Source organism: Podarcis erhardii (genome assembly GCF_964252035.2).
Source record: "Podarcis erhardii genome assembly, chromosome: 4".
Classification (NCBI taxonomy): domain Eukaryota; kingdom Metazoa; phylum Chordata; class Lepidosauria; order Squamata; family Lacertidae; genus Podarcis; species Podarcis erhardii.
This window is the reverse complement of record NC_138508.1, coordinates 10,556,897-10,574,242: the sequence shown is the minus strand read 5'-3', so window position 1 is coordinate 10,574,242 and position 17,346 is coordinate 10,556,897. Positions and strand designations below refer to the sequence as shown.

Below are 17,346 nucleotides of genomic sequence, written 5' to 3'. Positions count from 1 at the left end.
TCAGTAGAGGGAGTTACTGTAATCAGATCATTCTTGTAGCCTTCTCATGGACCTGAGTGCAGCAACTGCTGATTTCAGCACTGGCGAGAGGGTCTGTTGGAAAGAAGGAGGTCTTCCCTCGATCCAGGACACAAGTTATTAATCCTGACCTTGGGGAATTTGCTCTCCTCGTCAATGAGCGAGATGATGTTCATTGGTTTGATGGCGATCATGTCGAGGGCATCCTGGTTGTCAGTGAACTCGATGTGCTGCCAGTTAATGTTCTCCAGGTTGTATTCCTCCTGCTCCAGCTTGAAGACGTGGCGGACGAAGAATTGCTGGAGGTTCTCGTTTGCAAAGTTGATGCAGAGCTGCTCAAAACTGGGGGAGGGATAGCAAGCATCATCAGCGAGGGAAATATAGAAACAGAAATTTTAAAAAAAAAGGCCAGGAATAATTTGGGGACAGATGCAAGAATACACACACACACACACACACACACACATATGTATGTAAAGGGACCCCTGACCATCAGGTCCAGTGACTGACTCTGGGGTTGCGGTGCTCCTCTCACTTTATTGGCCGAGGGAGCTGGTGTACAGCTTCCAGGTCATGTGGCCAGCAGGACTAAGCCGCATCTGGCGAACCAGAGCAGCGCACGGAAATGCCGTTTACCTTCCCGCCGGAGCGGTACCTATTTATCTACTTGCACTTTGATGTGCTTTCGAGCTGCTAGGTTGGCAGGAACAGGGACCGAGCAACGGGAGCTCACCCCGTCGTGGGGATTCGAACCGCCGACCTTCTGATCGGCAAGTCCTAGGCTCTGTGATTTAACCCACAGCGCCACCCGCATCTATATATATATGGCTAAGAATTAATTAGCCCATGTTGGGCTAAGAATTAATGCCCAACATGATGAATTGAAGGACCCCCTTCTCGCAGATATACCCATGTACTTAATGCAAACATGTGAAGTCCTCTTCTGGGTGCCCTCACCAGGTCTACCAGAAGTAGGGCCTTTTCAGTGTTGACACTCCTTATGCACTCTGGTATAGGGCCAGCCCTACCATTAGACAGATTCAATCCTACAGATTCAATCCTACATTGAACTTCCCTCTTTAAACATGATCACTTTAATTAGGTGCCAGGATTGGACACCCCTCCCCCATCTCTTCAAATCCAAACAAAGGAGAGTGCCAGGCTTCGGGGATTCAACTTCCTCCTCCCCTCTGGCCGCAGATAAGCAAGACAAAGCGAAAAGAGTCGCTTACCATATCAATAGTCTTTAATGATCACAGCAAAAGAACTAAGCAGCCATTCTTGAAATGAAGGTGCTTCCAATTAAGGTTTCCACCGCGCCTTGCAACCTGATCTCTCAACCACTGTGCTTTTTGTGTAGCCAACTTATCTGCTCGGCGTGTCTTTGGATTGATAGGCTGGACACTTTCCAGTGAGAAAGTCTGTTAGCTCTCTCTCTCTTCCAGTTCTTCTCCACTTTGCTGTTCACCCCCCCCAATGCTTCCCAACTTTTGTCTTCAGAACTATGCCCCTCTGCAAACCGCTGTTCCCAATCTATACTGCTCCACTGCTCCTGGGCAGCTTCAGGATCCTGGTCAGGAGCAGGGGGAGGGGAGGCCCTCCCAATTCCTCATCAGAGCAGTACTCCTCAGCCTGGTCTCTGACAGAGAGTTACAAAGAGGTTCTCACTGTGATCGAGCCTCACTTTCCCTTCTACATCCTGCCCAGATATGGGCACTGGTGGATGGATGACTGCACCCTTTTACCAGCTACCAGGCACCTCAGCAAATTTTTGCTGAACATTTCTCGCTCCTGTACCTGTTCACCGTGAAGTTCTCGAACCCAAAGATATCCAGAAGTCCAATGGATCTCCTCACACTTTTGTGTTCGTGGGAAGGAGGTCTGTAAATGGCAGCGTTGATCTTCTCCACAATCCACACAAAAAGCCTTCCGTAGATTCCCTGGAAAGGTTGGAGAAAGGGAAGGGAAGCAAATGCCGTTCATTTTATAGCTTGCCTCAAAAGCTTTGGCTCTTCAACATGCCTCGTGCTTGCCAAGGGACAGGAACTACTCGTAACAACTGGATTCTAGAAATTTACAATGTGCATTTTTTTATTTTTCAATTTGCAAACCTGTGCCAAAGGCCTTTGGCCTCGACTCAAGCAAGGGTGATGTTTGGCTCTAGTTTGGCTGAGCTCATGCATACAACTTGGCTGATGCCACATAACAAAACAGGCCGCTGACAGCTAATTAAGCCAGAACATGTTTGGCATTTCAGTTATCCAGAATATCTGATTGTAGAACATTAAGAGCATTTTATACTGGGATTTCAGCTATCTAAAGAATGACTGAAGAACTGGAAGAATATTTTGTGTGCTGTGTAGAGGTTTTATTTCCATTCAGATTATTGCATGGTACTCAGGGCCGGATTTAGGTTTGTCATTGACAAACATTTAGGTTTGCCATTAGGTTTGTCAATGACAAACCTAGACAGCATCTTAAAAAGTTGAGACATCAACTTGCCAACAAAGTGATGTATGGAAGTGAAAGCTGGACTATAAAGAAGGCTGATCGCTGAATAATTGGTGCTTTTGAATTCTGGTGCTGGAGGAGACTCTTGACTGCAAGAAGATCAAATCTATCCATTCTGAAGGAAATCAGCCCTGAGTGATCACTGGAAGGACAGATCCTGAAGCTGAGGCTCCAATACTTTGGCCACCTCATGAGAAGAGAAGACTCCCTGAAAAAGACCCTGATGTTGGGAACGATGGAGGGCACAAGCAGAAGGGGACGACAGAGGATGAGATGGTTGGACAGTGTTCTCGAAGATACCAGCATGAGTCTGACCAAACGGCGGGAGGCAGTGGAAGACAGGAGTGCCTGGCGTGCTCTGGTCCATGGGGTCACGAAGAGTTGGACACGACTAAATGACTAAACAACAACAGGGCCGGATTTAAGTTTGATGAGGACCTAAGCTACTGAAAGTAATGGGGCCCTTTATATGTCCAGCTGTCCTTTTTCAACAACAAATTGTCGCTGTTTTTTGTGTTGAATATATGCTAGATGGTAATTTATGAACCTCATAGGTATCTAAAGCAATTTGTACATAACAAAATATGTATTTTATCAAAGTAATTGTTGAACTGAAATACAATTAAGAAGTATATTAATGGTGAAACAATTATTAACTCTAATTGTACGTAAGTTTTATTTTATTTGTTTTTTATCTTATATTTTGGAAATGTACATCCAGTTTGTTTTTTTCTTAAATTTTTTTGGGGGGCCCCAAGAGAGTGGGGCCCTAAGCTATAGCTTGTTTAGCTTATACGTAAATCTGGCACTGATGGTACTTCAAATGCTGAGGAAATATTATTTTGAGATACATTAGAGGCAACCAGGATGAAGCAGTGCACAAATTGTCAAAATAAACAAATGGAGCAAATAATTCCATTTTATGGCTCTATCTACTTCTGTTACTTCATAGCAGAATTTTTACACCTGGCATTCAGTTTTTGTGAATTTTGTATTGACTCTTCTCATCAGCTCCCATTTTTATGCAATGAATTTTGTTGACAATTTTATGGCCTCACATCCATTAGATGCCATGTAACTGGATGGTTAAGTCCAGTCAAAGGCGACTATGGGGTTGCAGCGCTCATCTCGCTTTTCAGGCCAAGGGAGCTGGCGTTTGTCCACAGACAGCTTTCCAGGTCATGTGGCCAGCATGACTATACCACTTCTGGTGCAACAGGACACTGTGACGGAAACCAGAGCGCACAGAAATGCTGTTTACCTTCCCACAGCAGTGGTATCTATTTATCTACTTGCACTGTTGTACTTTTGAACTGCTAGGTTGGCAGGAGCTGGGACAGAGCAACAGGAGCTCACCCCGTCGCAGGGATTCGAACTGCCGACCTTCTAATCGGCAAGCCCAAGAGGCTCAGTGGTTTAGACCACAGCGCCACCTGCATCCCTTAGATTCCACATAGACAGAAGCTGATGATAGAATTCATCTAGGTTTGTTATCCTTGAATTCTTTAATGTCCCTGCATAATTTCAACCTGCTCCAGGGAAACTCACAAACCTGAGTATTTTGTAAACCGCTTTGACGGGTCCCTTCCTCCCCCCGAATCAAGCGGTGTGCAAATTTTAGAAAATAAATAAGAGAGAGATGGGAGTGACTTTACCTTTACGAAAGCATCCCTGACATCCAGCGCTTGCTCCATGCTGAGAGGGGTGGAGACGGTCTCCCCCCTTGTGATGATAGTCCGGCTGGTGAGACAGTTCATTAGGTCCTGAGGGTCGACCTGCACACATGGGAAATAAAAGCCATTCACTGCCCTCTGCAGCTTTGATCTGAGCAGCTATCGCCTCACCCCCAACTTCAACAACATGTCACGGCTAAAAATTGTCCACTGTTTCTTTAATGCTAAAAGAACTGAGTCAGCGGCCTACAATGACTCATGCAACCTTTCACCAAATTGTACCTGTATGTAGAGTGGTCAATGTTAGTGTTTGGTGTGGGTTGGTTGGGTGGTAGAAAGCTGGTTGCGTTTGGTGTGTGTAAAAGCTGTCAGTTGTGGTTTGAGAAGAAGACTTTTTAAAGAATAAAAGCAGCAATACTCTGCAAGAATACTCTTTTTCAAAGACTCTTTTGTGCCAACTAAGGTCTGAGGACTAGGCAAAGGAGTAAAAAGGAGACCAGAACCTTTTCTTTTTCAAACACTGACACAAGAAACTGAGGTGGCGAGGAGAGGCTGCTCTACAGCTAAAAGGGAACAACTGAGAAACACGAGGGACTCGTCAGCAAGCTCTGGGGGAATCATAAGATCTGCAGAAGTACAGCATCTACATCTGGGGTTTTCTGGGGCCAGTGGTACCTGTCTGGAATTTTGCAAAATGTGTCGAGGGCACCAATCAGAAAGGAGACGTGGCATGACACAAAATGCCTCATAACGGTGGTGTCGCATAACACAACATGGCTATTGTGGGGCCATTCCACAATCTTTTTTTTTTTTTTGTTAGAGCTGTCAGGGGCCCAGGAGCAGAAGCACAGGGAAGGGAGGAAAGGGAGAGCGAAGGGGAAGAATCGGAGGGCAGCGTAGGAGAAGATGACAGTGGCCCGAGAGATTCCATGAGCCTCTCCAGCGAATCGGAAGATTCACAGAAGGGGGCGCCGGTGGCCAGGGCAAGGGGGGTCCCAAGGGGGACACTCCAGAAGCAAGGGGCCAGCGGGGACTCCCAGAGCAGCAGTTGGAGATCAGGACCAGCTTCCCCACCAGAGCGTAGTGGGGGGGGGAAGAGTCCCAGATATCGGGGCCAGCGTCTCCCCCAGCAGGGAGGGAAGATGAGTCAGGGCTGACCACGCCTCCATCGGAGAGTCAGGCAACGGAGGGGAGGTCAGGTCCAGCCAGCATCCCGGAAGAGGGAAGCAGTGATAGAAGCAGTGTAACGGTCAGGAGGAAGGTCACTGGGTTGGCGCGAGAGCCAAGTTCAAATGTACAGGCGCGCGGGACAGCAGAGAACGAGGATTGGGAACCAGGTCCTAAAGCCCGCCGGAGGCAGGGGGAGGAGTCAGGCGACTCAGCGTCAGAAGAGTCCAGAAAGGGGAATGCCTCAGCGGGCAGGAGGACCCAGCGGAGGAGAGAGCAGAGGAAGAGGTGGAGCAGGGCTAGAATCTTAAACTGGTGTCAGGGGGGAGGAGATTCAGACGGAACTTCGACGGTCTAGGGTTTAAGACGTAGAGCTGCGCGCTGCGGCTTTGAAATGGAAACTGAACTTTAATAAAGACTTTTGTACATAACGACGACCTGGCGTTGGTCCTCTGTGAGCTGGGACCTTGGGGCAGCTCTGACAAGAGCATTTATTAATTTTCCAATAAGAAACATCCAATGAACATATCAGATCATAATCCAATAAAAATCAAAAAATCAAATTGTCTTCCGAATTGTAATTTTGATTTTACGGCTTCCCACAGTCTGAACCTTGAAGCGTATCCATATCTCAGTCCTGTCTCTCACAATATTTCCATATTTCCAGATCCGATTTTATCTCTTCAGACCACTTGGGGCCATTGCACAATCTAAACTGGTTGCTGTGTGGGCGGGGCATAGCACAACATGGCTGCCATGTTCAAAAGAGAAGGAAAGGAGACAGGAACACAAAATGGCGCATGCATCCAGGGGATCTTTTTTCCAGCAGTTGGCAGTTGCCTGCCTGCATAACCCAACAGGGAGATGTTCAGCTCACCTCTAGTAATGAAGCCGCGGTGATCAGCGATGCAGAGTGTACTACCTCGCAGGCATCCAAGTTGTCGTAGGTCCGAGCTGTGTGGGGGTTAAACCGAGATAAGATGGTTGCAAAAACGGTTGATACGGGAGCGCACCTTCTTACAGGCTGCGTCTAACACAGTGCTCATTTAAAGTCAACTAGCAGCACACTCATTTCACTGGCAGAATGTTACGAAAGGGAAAAGGCAAGCATGTTGCTAAAGGGTGTTGTGCATCGAGTTGCACGGCAAGGATCAGCTGTTTCACAACAAGAATCTGCTGGCACAACAGTTGGATTCTTTGTTTACCAGACTTTAAACCCTGCTATTCATTAGCGAAAGGGCTTTCACACTAGTGGGGGAGAAGACATTGGATACAGCCCTTTGTAGCTGTGTTTTTTGTGTATGTGGGATGTATCGTTCACTGAAGCAGTCAAATTCAACATTTTCTGTTTCCTAGAGTGGACACGCAGGGGAATGTTGCTCCAGACTTCCTGCTATACCTGCTCTGGAGCATCCTCACTCTGTCTGTGACCAGGTAGATGGGCGTGACCCTAGCAGACCCTATAAAAGGGCCAGACACACAGCCATCTTCCTTTTTTTTTTGCCTTTTCTGCTCTCTTGCTCTCTGCTGGCTCTTAGCCAGCAACACATGGCTTACGGGATGGAAGCCGTAAGGTGGAAAGTCTGAGGCTTGGCTCAGACTTCTTTTCTCTACAAATGTACCTGTAACTACAAGATAAAAACCTGCTGAATACTGTGAACTGAATGTGAGTAAGCTTTATCATTGCTTTTAAACAAGACTATTGTATCATTATTGTTCTTAAGAGGGAACTAAGGAGGAAATCTGCAAGCTCAACTTATATGATTGCTCAACTTATATGATTCTAATGCAGGGGTCAGCAAACTTTTATTTTTAAATGAAAGGACACGTTCTACTTATGTAAAAACACCAGGGAGGCCCCACAAATAACCCAGAGATGCATTTTAAATAAAAGGAAGGCTCCAAAACATTCACATTGTGGTAATGTTGTGGATAGTAGGAGAGGATATATTGATTCAATATTATTCTTCCTCACTCACGGTAGTGAACAAGTAGCAGAGCACATTCCCTTGCGCATTGCTGGAAGCAAGCTGATGGATTCGTTAGAACATGGGAAGGCCAACTAAGGCCCTGGGGCCGGATCTGGCCCAATCACCTTCTAAATCCGGCCCACGGATGGTCCTGGAATCAGTGTGTTTTTACATGAGTAGAATGTGTGCTTTTATTTAAAATGCATCTCTGGGTTATTTGTGGGGCCTGCCTGGTGTTTTTACAGGAGTAGAATGTGTGCTTTTATTTAAAATGCATCTCTGGGTTATTTGTGGGGCATAGGAATTCGTTCATTATTTTCCCCCCAAAATATAGTCCAGCCCCCCACAAGGCCTGAGGGACATTGGACCGGCCCCCTGCTGAAAAAGTTTGCTGAGCCCTGCCTTGCATTTGAGAGAAGATCCACCAGATATCCATTGGCACCCAGCTAGCCTGAGAAAAGGTTTGGCAACCCGCCAGCTGCAACAATATTAAATTTAACTGTCTCTCCAGGAAAATCCCATTTGCCGCCGTTATCCAACTCTTTGCCGGGGATACTACCTTCATACCGCAAGTTCCCCATATGCAAGATGGCGGCCAGGAGCTTGGAGATCTCCCAGTTCTCCGTGTCGGTGAACATGAGGACTTTCATTGCCGCTCGGATGTTTGAGTATTCTTTGCTGTCGTCTCGGCCGTCGCAGGTAATGCAGTTACCCTAATGAGGATGAGATGGTTCAATGAGCCATCGACAAGGAGCAGAAGAACTTGTGCCTGGTGGCGCACAGTTTTGGACATCTGTAGCCCAGGGCTTAATCGGCTCATTATTATTTTTCAAGGACAAAAATAAGTGCATCACATGTTGAAGGCCTGTTATGTACTAAGTTGAATGGGATCCAAAATGCAGCAGTCTGATTGGTCCTAGAAGAATAGGATTCAGAATGCAGCAGTCTGATTGGTCCTAGAAGAATAGGATCCAGAATGCAGCAGTCTGAATGGTCCTAGAACAATAGGATTCAGAATGCAGCAGTCTGATTGGTCCTAGAACAATAGGATTCAGAATGCAGCAGTCTGATTGGTCCTAGAACAATAGGATCCAGAATGCAGCCGTCTGATTGGTCCTAGAACAATAGGATCCAGAATGCAGCAGTCTGAGTGGTCCGCAGGAGCCACCCAATCCAACTCCAGGTGCAAGTGAATCCGCAACCTGATTGGCCTACAGAAGAATCCTGGAATTAGCCAATCACGTGGGGCCCATTGTGTAAATAATGTATATAAAGCAGACATTTCCGGGGAACTTCCATTCCTCACTAATAAATAAAGCTGAATAAAGAGCATGAAATCCACAATCAACTCTGAGTATATTTCAAGGCCCTTCAAAGAGGCGACAATATGAAAAAGTAAAGCATGACAACTAAAAACAGCAAGTGGGAGCCACTGAATAAACAGCAACTCATGACTAAGGGCTGCTAGGGGTTTAATGCAGCTTGAATTTCTCCAACAAGTTCTTGCCGCAATAATAGAGCATTATCAGTGGGTTTCTTAGGCCTTACTGGTTGTTCTGCAAGGCTTCTCTGTTATAAGCATGTCTGGAGGGGTTATAACTGTTAAGTTGTGGGTGAACATATCAGACGACACTGCGATTCTTCAAACAGCTCTTGTTTATTCACAGGCCAGAACAGAACTGAACTGAAGGGTCCAGCCAGCCTGCTTATATAGAGCTCCAGTACAACGTAACTGTAACAACTTTCTGTAACTATCCAATCACTGAACGTCACTTTCGATCCCTTATTTGCATATGTGGACTATCTACAGTATCCCCCTGCTGGCCCAGGGTGAGAACTTCAGTACATAACAATAACACCTGTCAGAGTGGAGCCAAAGAACCACTAAAAAACCAAGGAGAGTCTTAAAACAGCAGAAACATAAAGAGGACTTATTTTGGAAATATTTGGGGCGGGGGAGAAATGTCTTTGGCAAACGTCACAATGCTGGGTGCACTTTTGGTATGGAGGAGTTTTCCATTGTGTGAGCCCCTGACTGCAGAGCGAAATAGCGCAGTCCACGGACAGAGGCTTGCCACCTCAGTGAAAACTGGGCCTCAGATTCCAGTGAAAACTCTTCCCCCTTAATTTTTTAAAAATGGCTTTGCACTCACCATTGAGAGGTAGTTGTAGTCTCCTGCTTTCCTAAGTCCAAGCAGCTTCTTCTGTTCTGGCGTCATTCCTTTCAGCATGCAGTAAAAGACGTGGTAATTTCTCTCATCCTGGGCCTGAAAGAGAAACAGAGGGAGAAGCAAAGCTCAATAATAATAATAATAATAATAATAATAATAATAATAATTCATTTCTACCCTGCCCATCTGGCTGGGTTGCCCAAGTCACTCTGGGCGGCTTCCAAGACATAAAAACATAATAAAACATCAAACATTAATAGTAACAATCTGATCCAATATAAAAGTCACAATAACTTTAAAATAAGCAACTTCTCTCAAACAAAGCAACATTCAACAATCCATCAGTATCTAATAGTAAACAGTAAAGGCCAACATCAGCAAATAATAATTAAACAGGCCACATCAGCCTTGAGTTCCAAGTCACTTGCGAATTTACAAATTATGATATGTGTTAATACGAATCGAAGTTACAGTAAGTAATTGTAGCTGTGATATAAGGGATTTTATCAAGAGTGGATTGTATTTGGTTTGAGCAATAGTCTGGAGGCAGAATTAAAGGGAACCGGACCTTGAAGAACAGCACGTGGGAAGTCACACAAAATTTATAATCAACTATTCAGGTAGGTATTCGTGTTGGTCTGACGCAGTCAAATTAAATAAAAAAATTGTCTAGTAGCCCCTTAGAGACCAACTAAGTTTGTTCTGGCTTTCATGTGAATTTAAAGAAGGTATATTTTGTGGTATCTGAAGAAGTGTGCATGCACACGAAAGCTTATACCCAGAACAAACTTAGTTGGTCTCTAAGGTGCTGCTGGACAATTTTTTATGTATAATCAGCTATGTAATTGATTTGTATTTGAATTGCTATTGCTATTTGGTGTTAATATAATATGGCACACATTGGATTTTTGTAACTGAAAATTAATAAAATTATTTAACCAAGTCAGATTCTATCTACCGTCACAACGACCCTGCGAGTGGGCCTAGCACCAAACTTTCCTAGTCTCCCAGGTCCTAGTCTGACCCCCTCTAACCATGACCCAACACTGGCTTTCCTTAATCCCGCCTCCCCTCCCCTTGATAGTCTTGCGTCTTGGCTAAACAGGGATACAGGTGGCGCTATGGTCTAAACCACTGAGCCTCTTGGGCTTGCTGATCAGAAGGCTGGTGGTTCAAATCCCTGTGACGGGGTGAGCTCCCATTTGTCTGTCCCAGCTCCTGCCAACCTAGCAGTTCAAAAGCACACCAGTGCAAGTAGATAAATAGGTACCACTCCGGTGGGAAGGTAAATGGCGTTTCCATGTGCTCTGGTTTCCATCACAGTGTCCTGTTGAGCCAGAAGTGGTTTAGTCCTGCTGGCCACCCGACCTGGAAAGCTGTCTGTGGACAAACACCGGCTCCCTCGGCCTGAAAGCGAGATGAGCTCTGCAACCCCATAGTCGCCTTTGACTGGATCCGGGGGTCCTTTACCTTTAACTTTTACCTGGCTAAACATATCCCACTCTTTCCTACATTTCTGAGATGACTATATTTCCAGATGTGATGAGCATAAGGTTGCCTTGCTAGGCGTTATGTAAGATAGTCGTCTGGGCCTAAACAGCCGGGGGTGACATCATGCTTTGGGTTCCATCCTGAACCCAATGAAAGCTTCCGAACGACAAAGGGCGAGTCATACATGTGGAAGACCAACACCTAAACCTCTGCCACCCAAAGACCCTCACCTGTCGGCAAACACGAGACTTCTCCAGCAGGTACTGCTCAATCTTCGCCCCTTCGATAGCACCCCGTTTATTGAAATGTATGTCGATGTATTTACCAAATCGGCTGGAGTTGTCATTGCGAATCGTCTTTGCATTCCCAAAAGCTATGGGAGACAAAAACAAAGGGGAAAAACAGTAGCGTCCCCAAGAGTTCTCTCCAACTTTTTCATAATCGGCTTTTAGTAGGGTTGTTGCCCAGCTGAATAAACCTTAGTACTGTTGTGAGTTTAGGGGTGCGGATAGGCTGGATGCCTGAGACCTTTCCAATTCCTGCATCCGGAAGGGATTCAATTGTTGAATCAAGGAGACAAGGGTCATCATAATCCGCTAAATATGGGCTGTTAAGGTAAAAAAGGAAGTGGCTCCGTGCCGGAGGGGAAATGGGCTGGGGCCTCCTCCCTCAACTGTGTGGTAGATAGAAAGGCAAAAGTCAGAGCTGGAGGTCTCAGCTAGAAGCTAGAACCAGGCAGTAGGCTGGGAAGCTGGGAGACAGAGAGAGCCATGCCTGATTTCTGTTTGAAGCCAAGGCTGTGGCAATGGGAGATGCAAGGCCCTCATGGGGTGACAATGCTGTGAGCCCCTTCATCGTAGGCTCAGGTTGTATATATGTGTCAATAAACCCTATACCCTAAATATAATAATCCTAAATATAATCCTAAATATAATATATCACCTTGCCGACAAAGGTCCGTATAGTTAAAGCTATGGTTTTCCCAGTAGCAATGTATGGAAGTGAGAGCTGGACCATAAAGAAGGCTGATCGCCAAAGAATTGATGCTTTTGAATTATGGTGCTGGAGGAGACTCTTGAGAGTGCCATGGACTGCAAGAAGATCAAACCGATCCATTCTGAAGGAAATCAGCCATGAGTGCTCACTGGAAGTACAGATCCTGAAGCTGAGGCTCCAATACTTTGGCCACCTCATGGGAAGAGAAGACTCCCTGGAAAAGACCCTGATGTTGGGAAAGATGGAGGGCACAAGGAGAAGGGGACGGCGAAGGACGAGGTGGTTGGACAGTGTTCTCGAAGCTACCAACATGAGTTTGACCAAACTGCGGGAGGCAGTGGAAGACAGGAGTGCCTGGCGTGCTCTGGTCCATGGGGTCAGGAAGAGTCGGACATAACTAAACAACTAAACAACAACAACAAATATCCTAAATATACCACAGTCTCCAATGCCCCTCATTCCATAGAAACCGAACCCTGGGCAAGCGTCTGGAACCCCTGGAATCTTGCAGCGTCCAGTGATTGGGGTGTCAACAGTACATTACAAAGGAGCATCCCTCTCTACATTTACGAACTTGCCTTCTAGGATGGGATTGGCTTCCAGCACTTGCTGTTCGATCCAAGAGTGCTGCCCGCTGATCGCGGCCAGGAACTGCAAAATCAGTTTGGTGCTTTCTGTCTTCCCTGCGCCCGACTCACCGCTGCGACAAAAACAACAACAAAATTGGGTGTAACCATACGGCCAAATCTCGTCAAGACGAAGGACAGCAAAGCTTCTGTGCCTCCAATTTCCTCACTTCTGTGGTTCTCCACAATCCCAGAGCAGTGCCAGATTTACGTAGAAGCTAAACAAGCTATAGCTTAGGGCCCCACTCTCTTGGGGCCCCCCAAAAAAATTAAAGGAAAAAAAACCTGGATGTACATTTCCAAAGTGGGACATGGGTGGCGCTGTGGGTTAAACCACAGAACCTAGGCCTTGCCGATCAGAAGGACGGCGGTTCGAATCCCCACGACAGGATGAGCTCCTGTTGCTCGGTCCCTGCTCCTGCCCACCTAGCAGTTTGAAAGCACGTCAAAGTGCAAGTAGATAAATAGGTACCGCTCTGGCAGGAAGGTAAACGGCATTTCCGTGCGCTGCTCTGGTTCGCCAGAAGTGGCTTACTCATGCTGGCCACATGACCCGGAAGCTGTATGCCGGCTCCCTCAGCCAATAAAGTGAGATGAGCACCGCAACCCAAGAGGCGTCCACGACTGGACCTAATGATCAGGGGTCCCTTTACCTTTACCTTACATTTCCAAAATATAAGATAAAGAACAAATAAAATAAAACCTACACACAGCAAGAGTGTTTTGTGTTGTGTAGGCTCCTATGATGTACGTCATGGGCCCCGCCTGCTAGCCTGCTCCCTAAAATATCACTGTTTCGCTCCTTTATATATATAGGGTGTCTATATTCTGCATGGACTGCTTGCATGGCAACATGTGCAAATTGCTTGAGAGACCTATTAGGTCCATAAATTACCATGTAGCATATATTCAACACAAAAAGCAGTGACAATTTGTTGTTGGCAAAGGACAGTTGGACATTTAAAGGGCCCCATTACCTTGAGTAGCTTAGGGCCTCATCAAACCTAAATCCGGCCCTGTCCCAGACCATAGCTGTCAACGTTTCCCTTTTTTAAAGGGAAATTCCCTTATTCTGAATAGGATTCCTCTCAAGAAAAGGGAAAAGTTGACAGCTATGTCCCAGACACAGGGAGATGTAAAAGACAGCTTCTAGGACCCACAGGGGAATTTAGTGTGAGCCGTCAGACTGGACCCCCAAACAGAATTTTCTCCCGAAACAGCTCCTTGCTTTTGGCAGAACCAAAAGTCTGTTGACAAAATCCACAGTAAGTTTCTCTGTTAGCAAATCGGGGGGGGGGGGGGAGAAGAGTTTGGATTTGATATCCCGCCTTTCACTCCCTTTAAGGAGTCTCAAAGCGGCTAACATTCTCCTTTCCCTTCCTCCCCCACAACAAACACTCTGTGGGGTGAGTGGGGCTGAGAGACTTCAGAGAAGTGTGACTGGCCCAAGGTCACCCAGCAGCTGCGTGTGGAGGAGCGGAGAAGCGAACCCGGTTCCCCAGATTACGAACCCAGTTCCCCAGATTACGAACCCGGTTCCCCAGATTACGAGACTACCGCTCTTAACCACTACACCATACTGGCCTTGGCGTCAGTCTTGGGTAAAGTGGACCAGCGGCTGGAACTCCTGACTTATAAAAAGCCACAGCTCCTTCAAAGCAAACAGATGGAGCCTTTGACAGCCACGTACCTGTGGAATCCATCCACCCACCTTATAATGCAACACTGATCTTTGTTGTTCCTCTGCATGTTAAAGTAGCAGTTGTCTGCGATGGCGAAAATGTGCGGGGGCATCTCCCCAATTTTTTTGTTGGTGTAGAGGCGGATCTGTTCTGGTGAGTAGATCGGAAGCAGCTGGTAAGGGTTCACAGCAACCAATATTGAGCCGGTGTAGGTCTGGAAAGAGGAAATGCTTGTTCACACAAGGTAAAAACGTAAGAACGTTGGATAGGGACGGATGAATTGGTCAATTTCAGTTTCTTTCTGCTTCTCGGTTTTTTAGCTGTTAGATGAAATCCTTAGATTTCCGCAGCAGTTTGCATTTTTTTACAAAAAGCCCTCATGTGCATCTTTATGTATGTGACTTTTGCAAGCAACTTTCCCTAATAAAATGCATTTTATGTCTTCTTGTCATAATATGCAGTTTTATGCACGCTTTCTTCTAATATTCTTAATTTATTCAGTGGTATACTCTAACAAATGTCCACTTTTTCATACACATTCTTTGTTTGCCTCAGTGTGCCCTAAATTACCGGAAGGAATATATGGATCTTCACAGATAATCAAACCTGTTGCTATTTTTTATGAATGTTTATTGGGAGCACGTAAATAGAAGTTCAAGGACTTAAATACTCTGGGGAATTAGAATATATTCTACAACCTAAACAATGGAAAATTGCTTTGGAATCCATACAAAATGTTCCTTGAGACTTAAAAATGAGATGGATTCAACAGAGAATTGCTATTTTGAGTATACTGGACTCCACAATGACTTTGCAGGAAGGCGTTGTCTAATCACTATAGTTGCTGGAGGTGAAATTCCTCGCTGAGACACATAATATGACCACATTAGTGAGGAGCAGAGGCCCCTCAAATTTTCTATGGCTAGCAGAAGGAACAAAACAACAAAATCACATCATTACTCAGTGCCATTGTTTCTGTACATGCAAAAAACGGTGTCATGCACAGGCAGTTAGGCAAAGCTTTTGGTGATGCTCGTTTCACCAAAACGTGAATATTAAGAAACAAATCACTACAACTCCCTTGTTTAGACACTGTTTGCTGCCAGTTCCTTGTTGTTAGCAAAGCCGCACAGCCGCATAGCAAGCCAATGGAGGATGAGGTTTAAACAAATGAGTTTACAAAGCAAATGCAGACAGATGGAAGAACTCCACAGCGCTGAGTATCAATGAAGGACCAAGCAGGTCACAATGAGATGACAAGGCTTTTTTGTTTGGCGTGTGTGAAAATGGGATGGCTCAGCATTTTGGCTAGTTAGACTTACCCTCCCACCGCAGTTGGTCTAAAATTTGAAAAGCAGAGGCAGAGGGGAAAACATGTCTATTATCAGCAGATCACAAAACTCTTTGTCAAAGTCAAAGACATCTGAGGAAAGGAGGAGGAGGAGGGAAGAGGAAAAGGATGCTCTACGCTGTCCCATGGCTGAGCATGTGATTTTCTAAGAGGCATAAACCACAAACTGAAACATACGGTACAAGGCATCTATGACACCATTGGGATTGTAACCTGCCCCATCAATCTCATTTGGGGCATGAGTTTGACTGGCATGACCTGACAGCTGCCAGGATTGGAAGTGGGCAAAGAATCAGGGGACATGGAGATGGCATCTTAGGTCAATGTCCCATCCAGTCTTGAGTTTGTTTAAAATCTAAAACAGCTTATCTTGTATTCCTTTCTTTGAATTTGTGCCATTTAGGTTTTTTAAACCTTTTTGTAAAGGCAACACGAGAATTTTCACAGCTGAGTCCTCAACTCTTTGTTACTGTGCTTTGCTTCTTTTAAGTTGGGCTTTGTCTAAAACTTGCCATTTAGTTTTTCAAACCTTTTTCATAAATTCAGTATTAGAAACTGTACCTTTGAGTCCTCAATCCTTTATTACTGCGCTTTGCTTCACCTAGGACGAGCTAGGATTATAATACAGTGGTGCCTCAGGTTACATACGCTTCAGGTTACATACGTTTCAGGTTACATATGCTTCAGGTTACAAACTCCGCTAACCCAGAAATAGTGCTTCAGGTTAAGCACTTTGCTTCAGGATGAGAACAGAAATCGTGCTCCGGCAGCGCGGCAGCAGCAGGAGGCCCCATTAGCTAAAGTGGTGCTTCAAGTTAAGAACAATTTCAGGTTAAGTACGGACCTCCAGAATGAATTAAGTACTTAACCTGAGGTACCACTGTACTTCAGAATTTTTGAGAGTTCTACCCCCTTTTTTTGAATTTTGGTCATTTAAGGTTTATGATTTTTCTATTTCCTTCTGAGGAAATTGAATAGTTCAGTGGAACGAGGTTTGTAGCCAGCATCCCATTAAGGCTTTGTTCAATTTTAGGTTTTTCAAATTTTCCCTTTAAACTGTTTGATTTTTACTATTTAGTTTATTTCCATAAGATAATATTTCTAGTCGATTACTTCTCGTTTCAGGGATTTTCACGGTATTTCATTTGTTTTGTGCAATTTGTCGGTTCCGTGACTGTCTTTTTTCTAGTGGGAATAGGATTTATGCAGATATTAGACTTGACAGAACCATTTTTTGCTTGGTAAATTACAAATTTCGGTTGGAAGAGGAAAGCCTTCAGCAAACACCGAAAAAGACAACAGAGCCAGTGCCTGCCTAATATTCATGGGGAGGGGAGTTCCAAAGGACAGCTGCCTAACTCCTATACTGTACTGAATAGGCTTCATGATAAGATGATAAGATGGTCTCTGCTGGAATCCTTTGCTTGCAGAGCACAGTCGTCAGTTGGGTGAATAAGGGCCAAGTCAATCTTTTAGGTACCCCAGTCTCAGGTAGGTATGTAAAACCCGGGATGGTTAAGTCCAGTCAAAGGCGACTATGGGTTTGTGACGCTCATCTTGCTTTCAGGCTGAGGGAGCCAGCATTTGTCCACAGACAGCTTTCCAGGTCATGTTGCCAGCAAGACTAAACCGCTTCTGGCGCAACGGGACACCGTGCCGGAAACCAGAGCAGCACATGGAAAAGCCATTT

The 17,346-nt window shown here is 45.5% G+C and overlaps 1 protein-coding gene across 2 annotated transcripts in view; it reads right to left on the bottom strand.

Moving 5' to 3' along the window:
- Positions 1–17,346, bottom strand: part of MYO7A (myosin VIIA) — a 152,073-nt gene that overhangs the window by 92,705 nt on the left and 42,022 nt on the right. For both annotated transcript variants that reach the window (XM_081860001.1, XM_081860002.1), the window contains exons 4-12: positions 14,335–14,519; positions 12,576–12,697; positions 11,232–11,374; positions 9,493–9,606; positions 7,899–8,052; positions 6,247–6,323; positions 4,185–4,304; positions 1,816–1,958; positions 150–360 (exon numbers count right to left, since the gene is read on the bottom strand). In XM_081860001.1, coding sequence (XP_081716127.1) covers positions 150–360; positions 1,816–1,958; positions 4,185–4,304; positions 6,247–6,323; positions 7,899–8,052; positions 9,493–9,606; positions 11,232–11,374; positions 12,576–12,697; positions 14,335–14,519 — 1,269 coding nt within the window. The remainder of the gene's footprint in view (positions 1–149; positions 361–1,815; positions 1,959–4,184; positions 4,305–6,246; positions 6,324–7,898; positions 8,053–9,492; positions 9,607–11,231; positions 11,375–12,575; positions 12,698–14,334; positions 14,520–17,346) is intronic.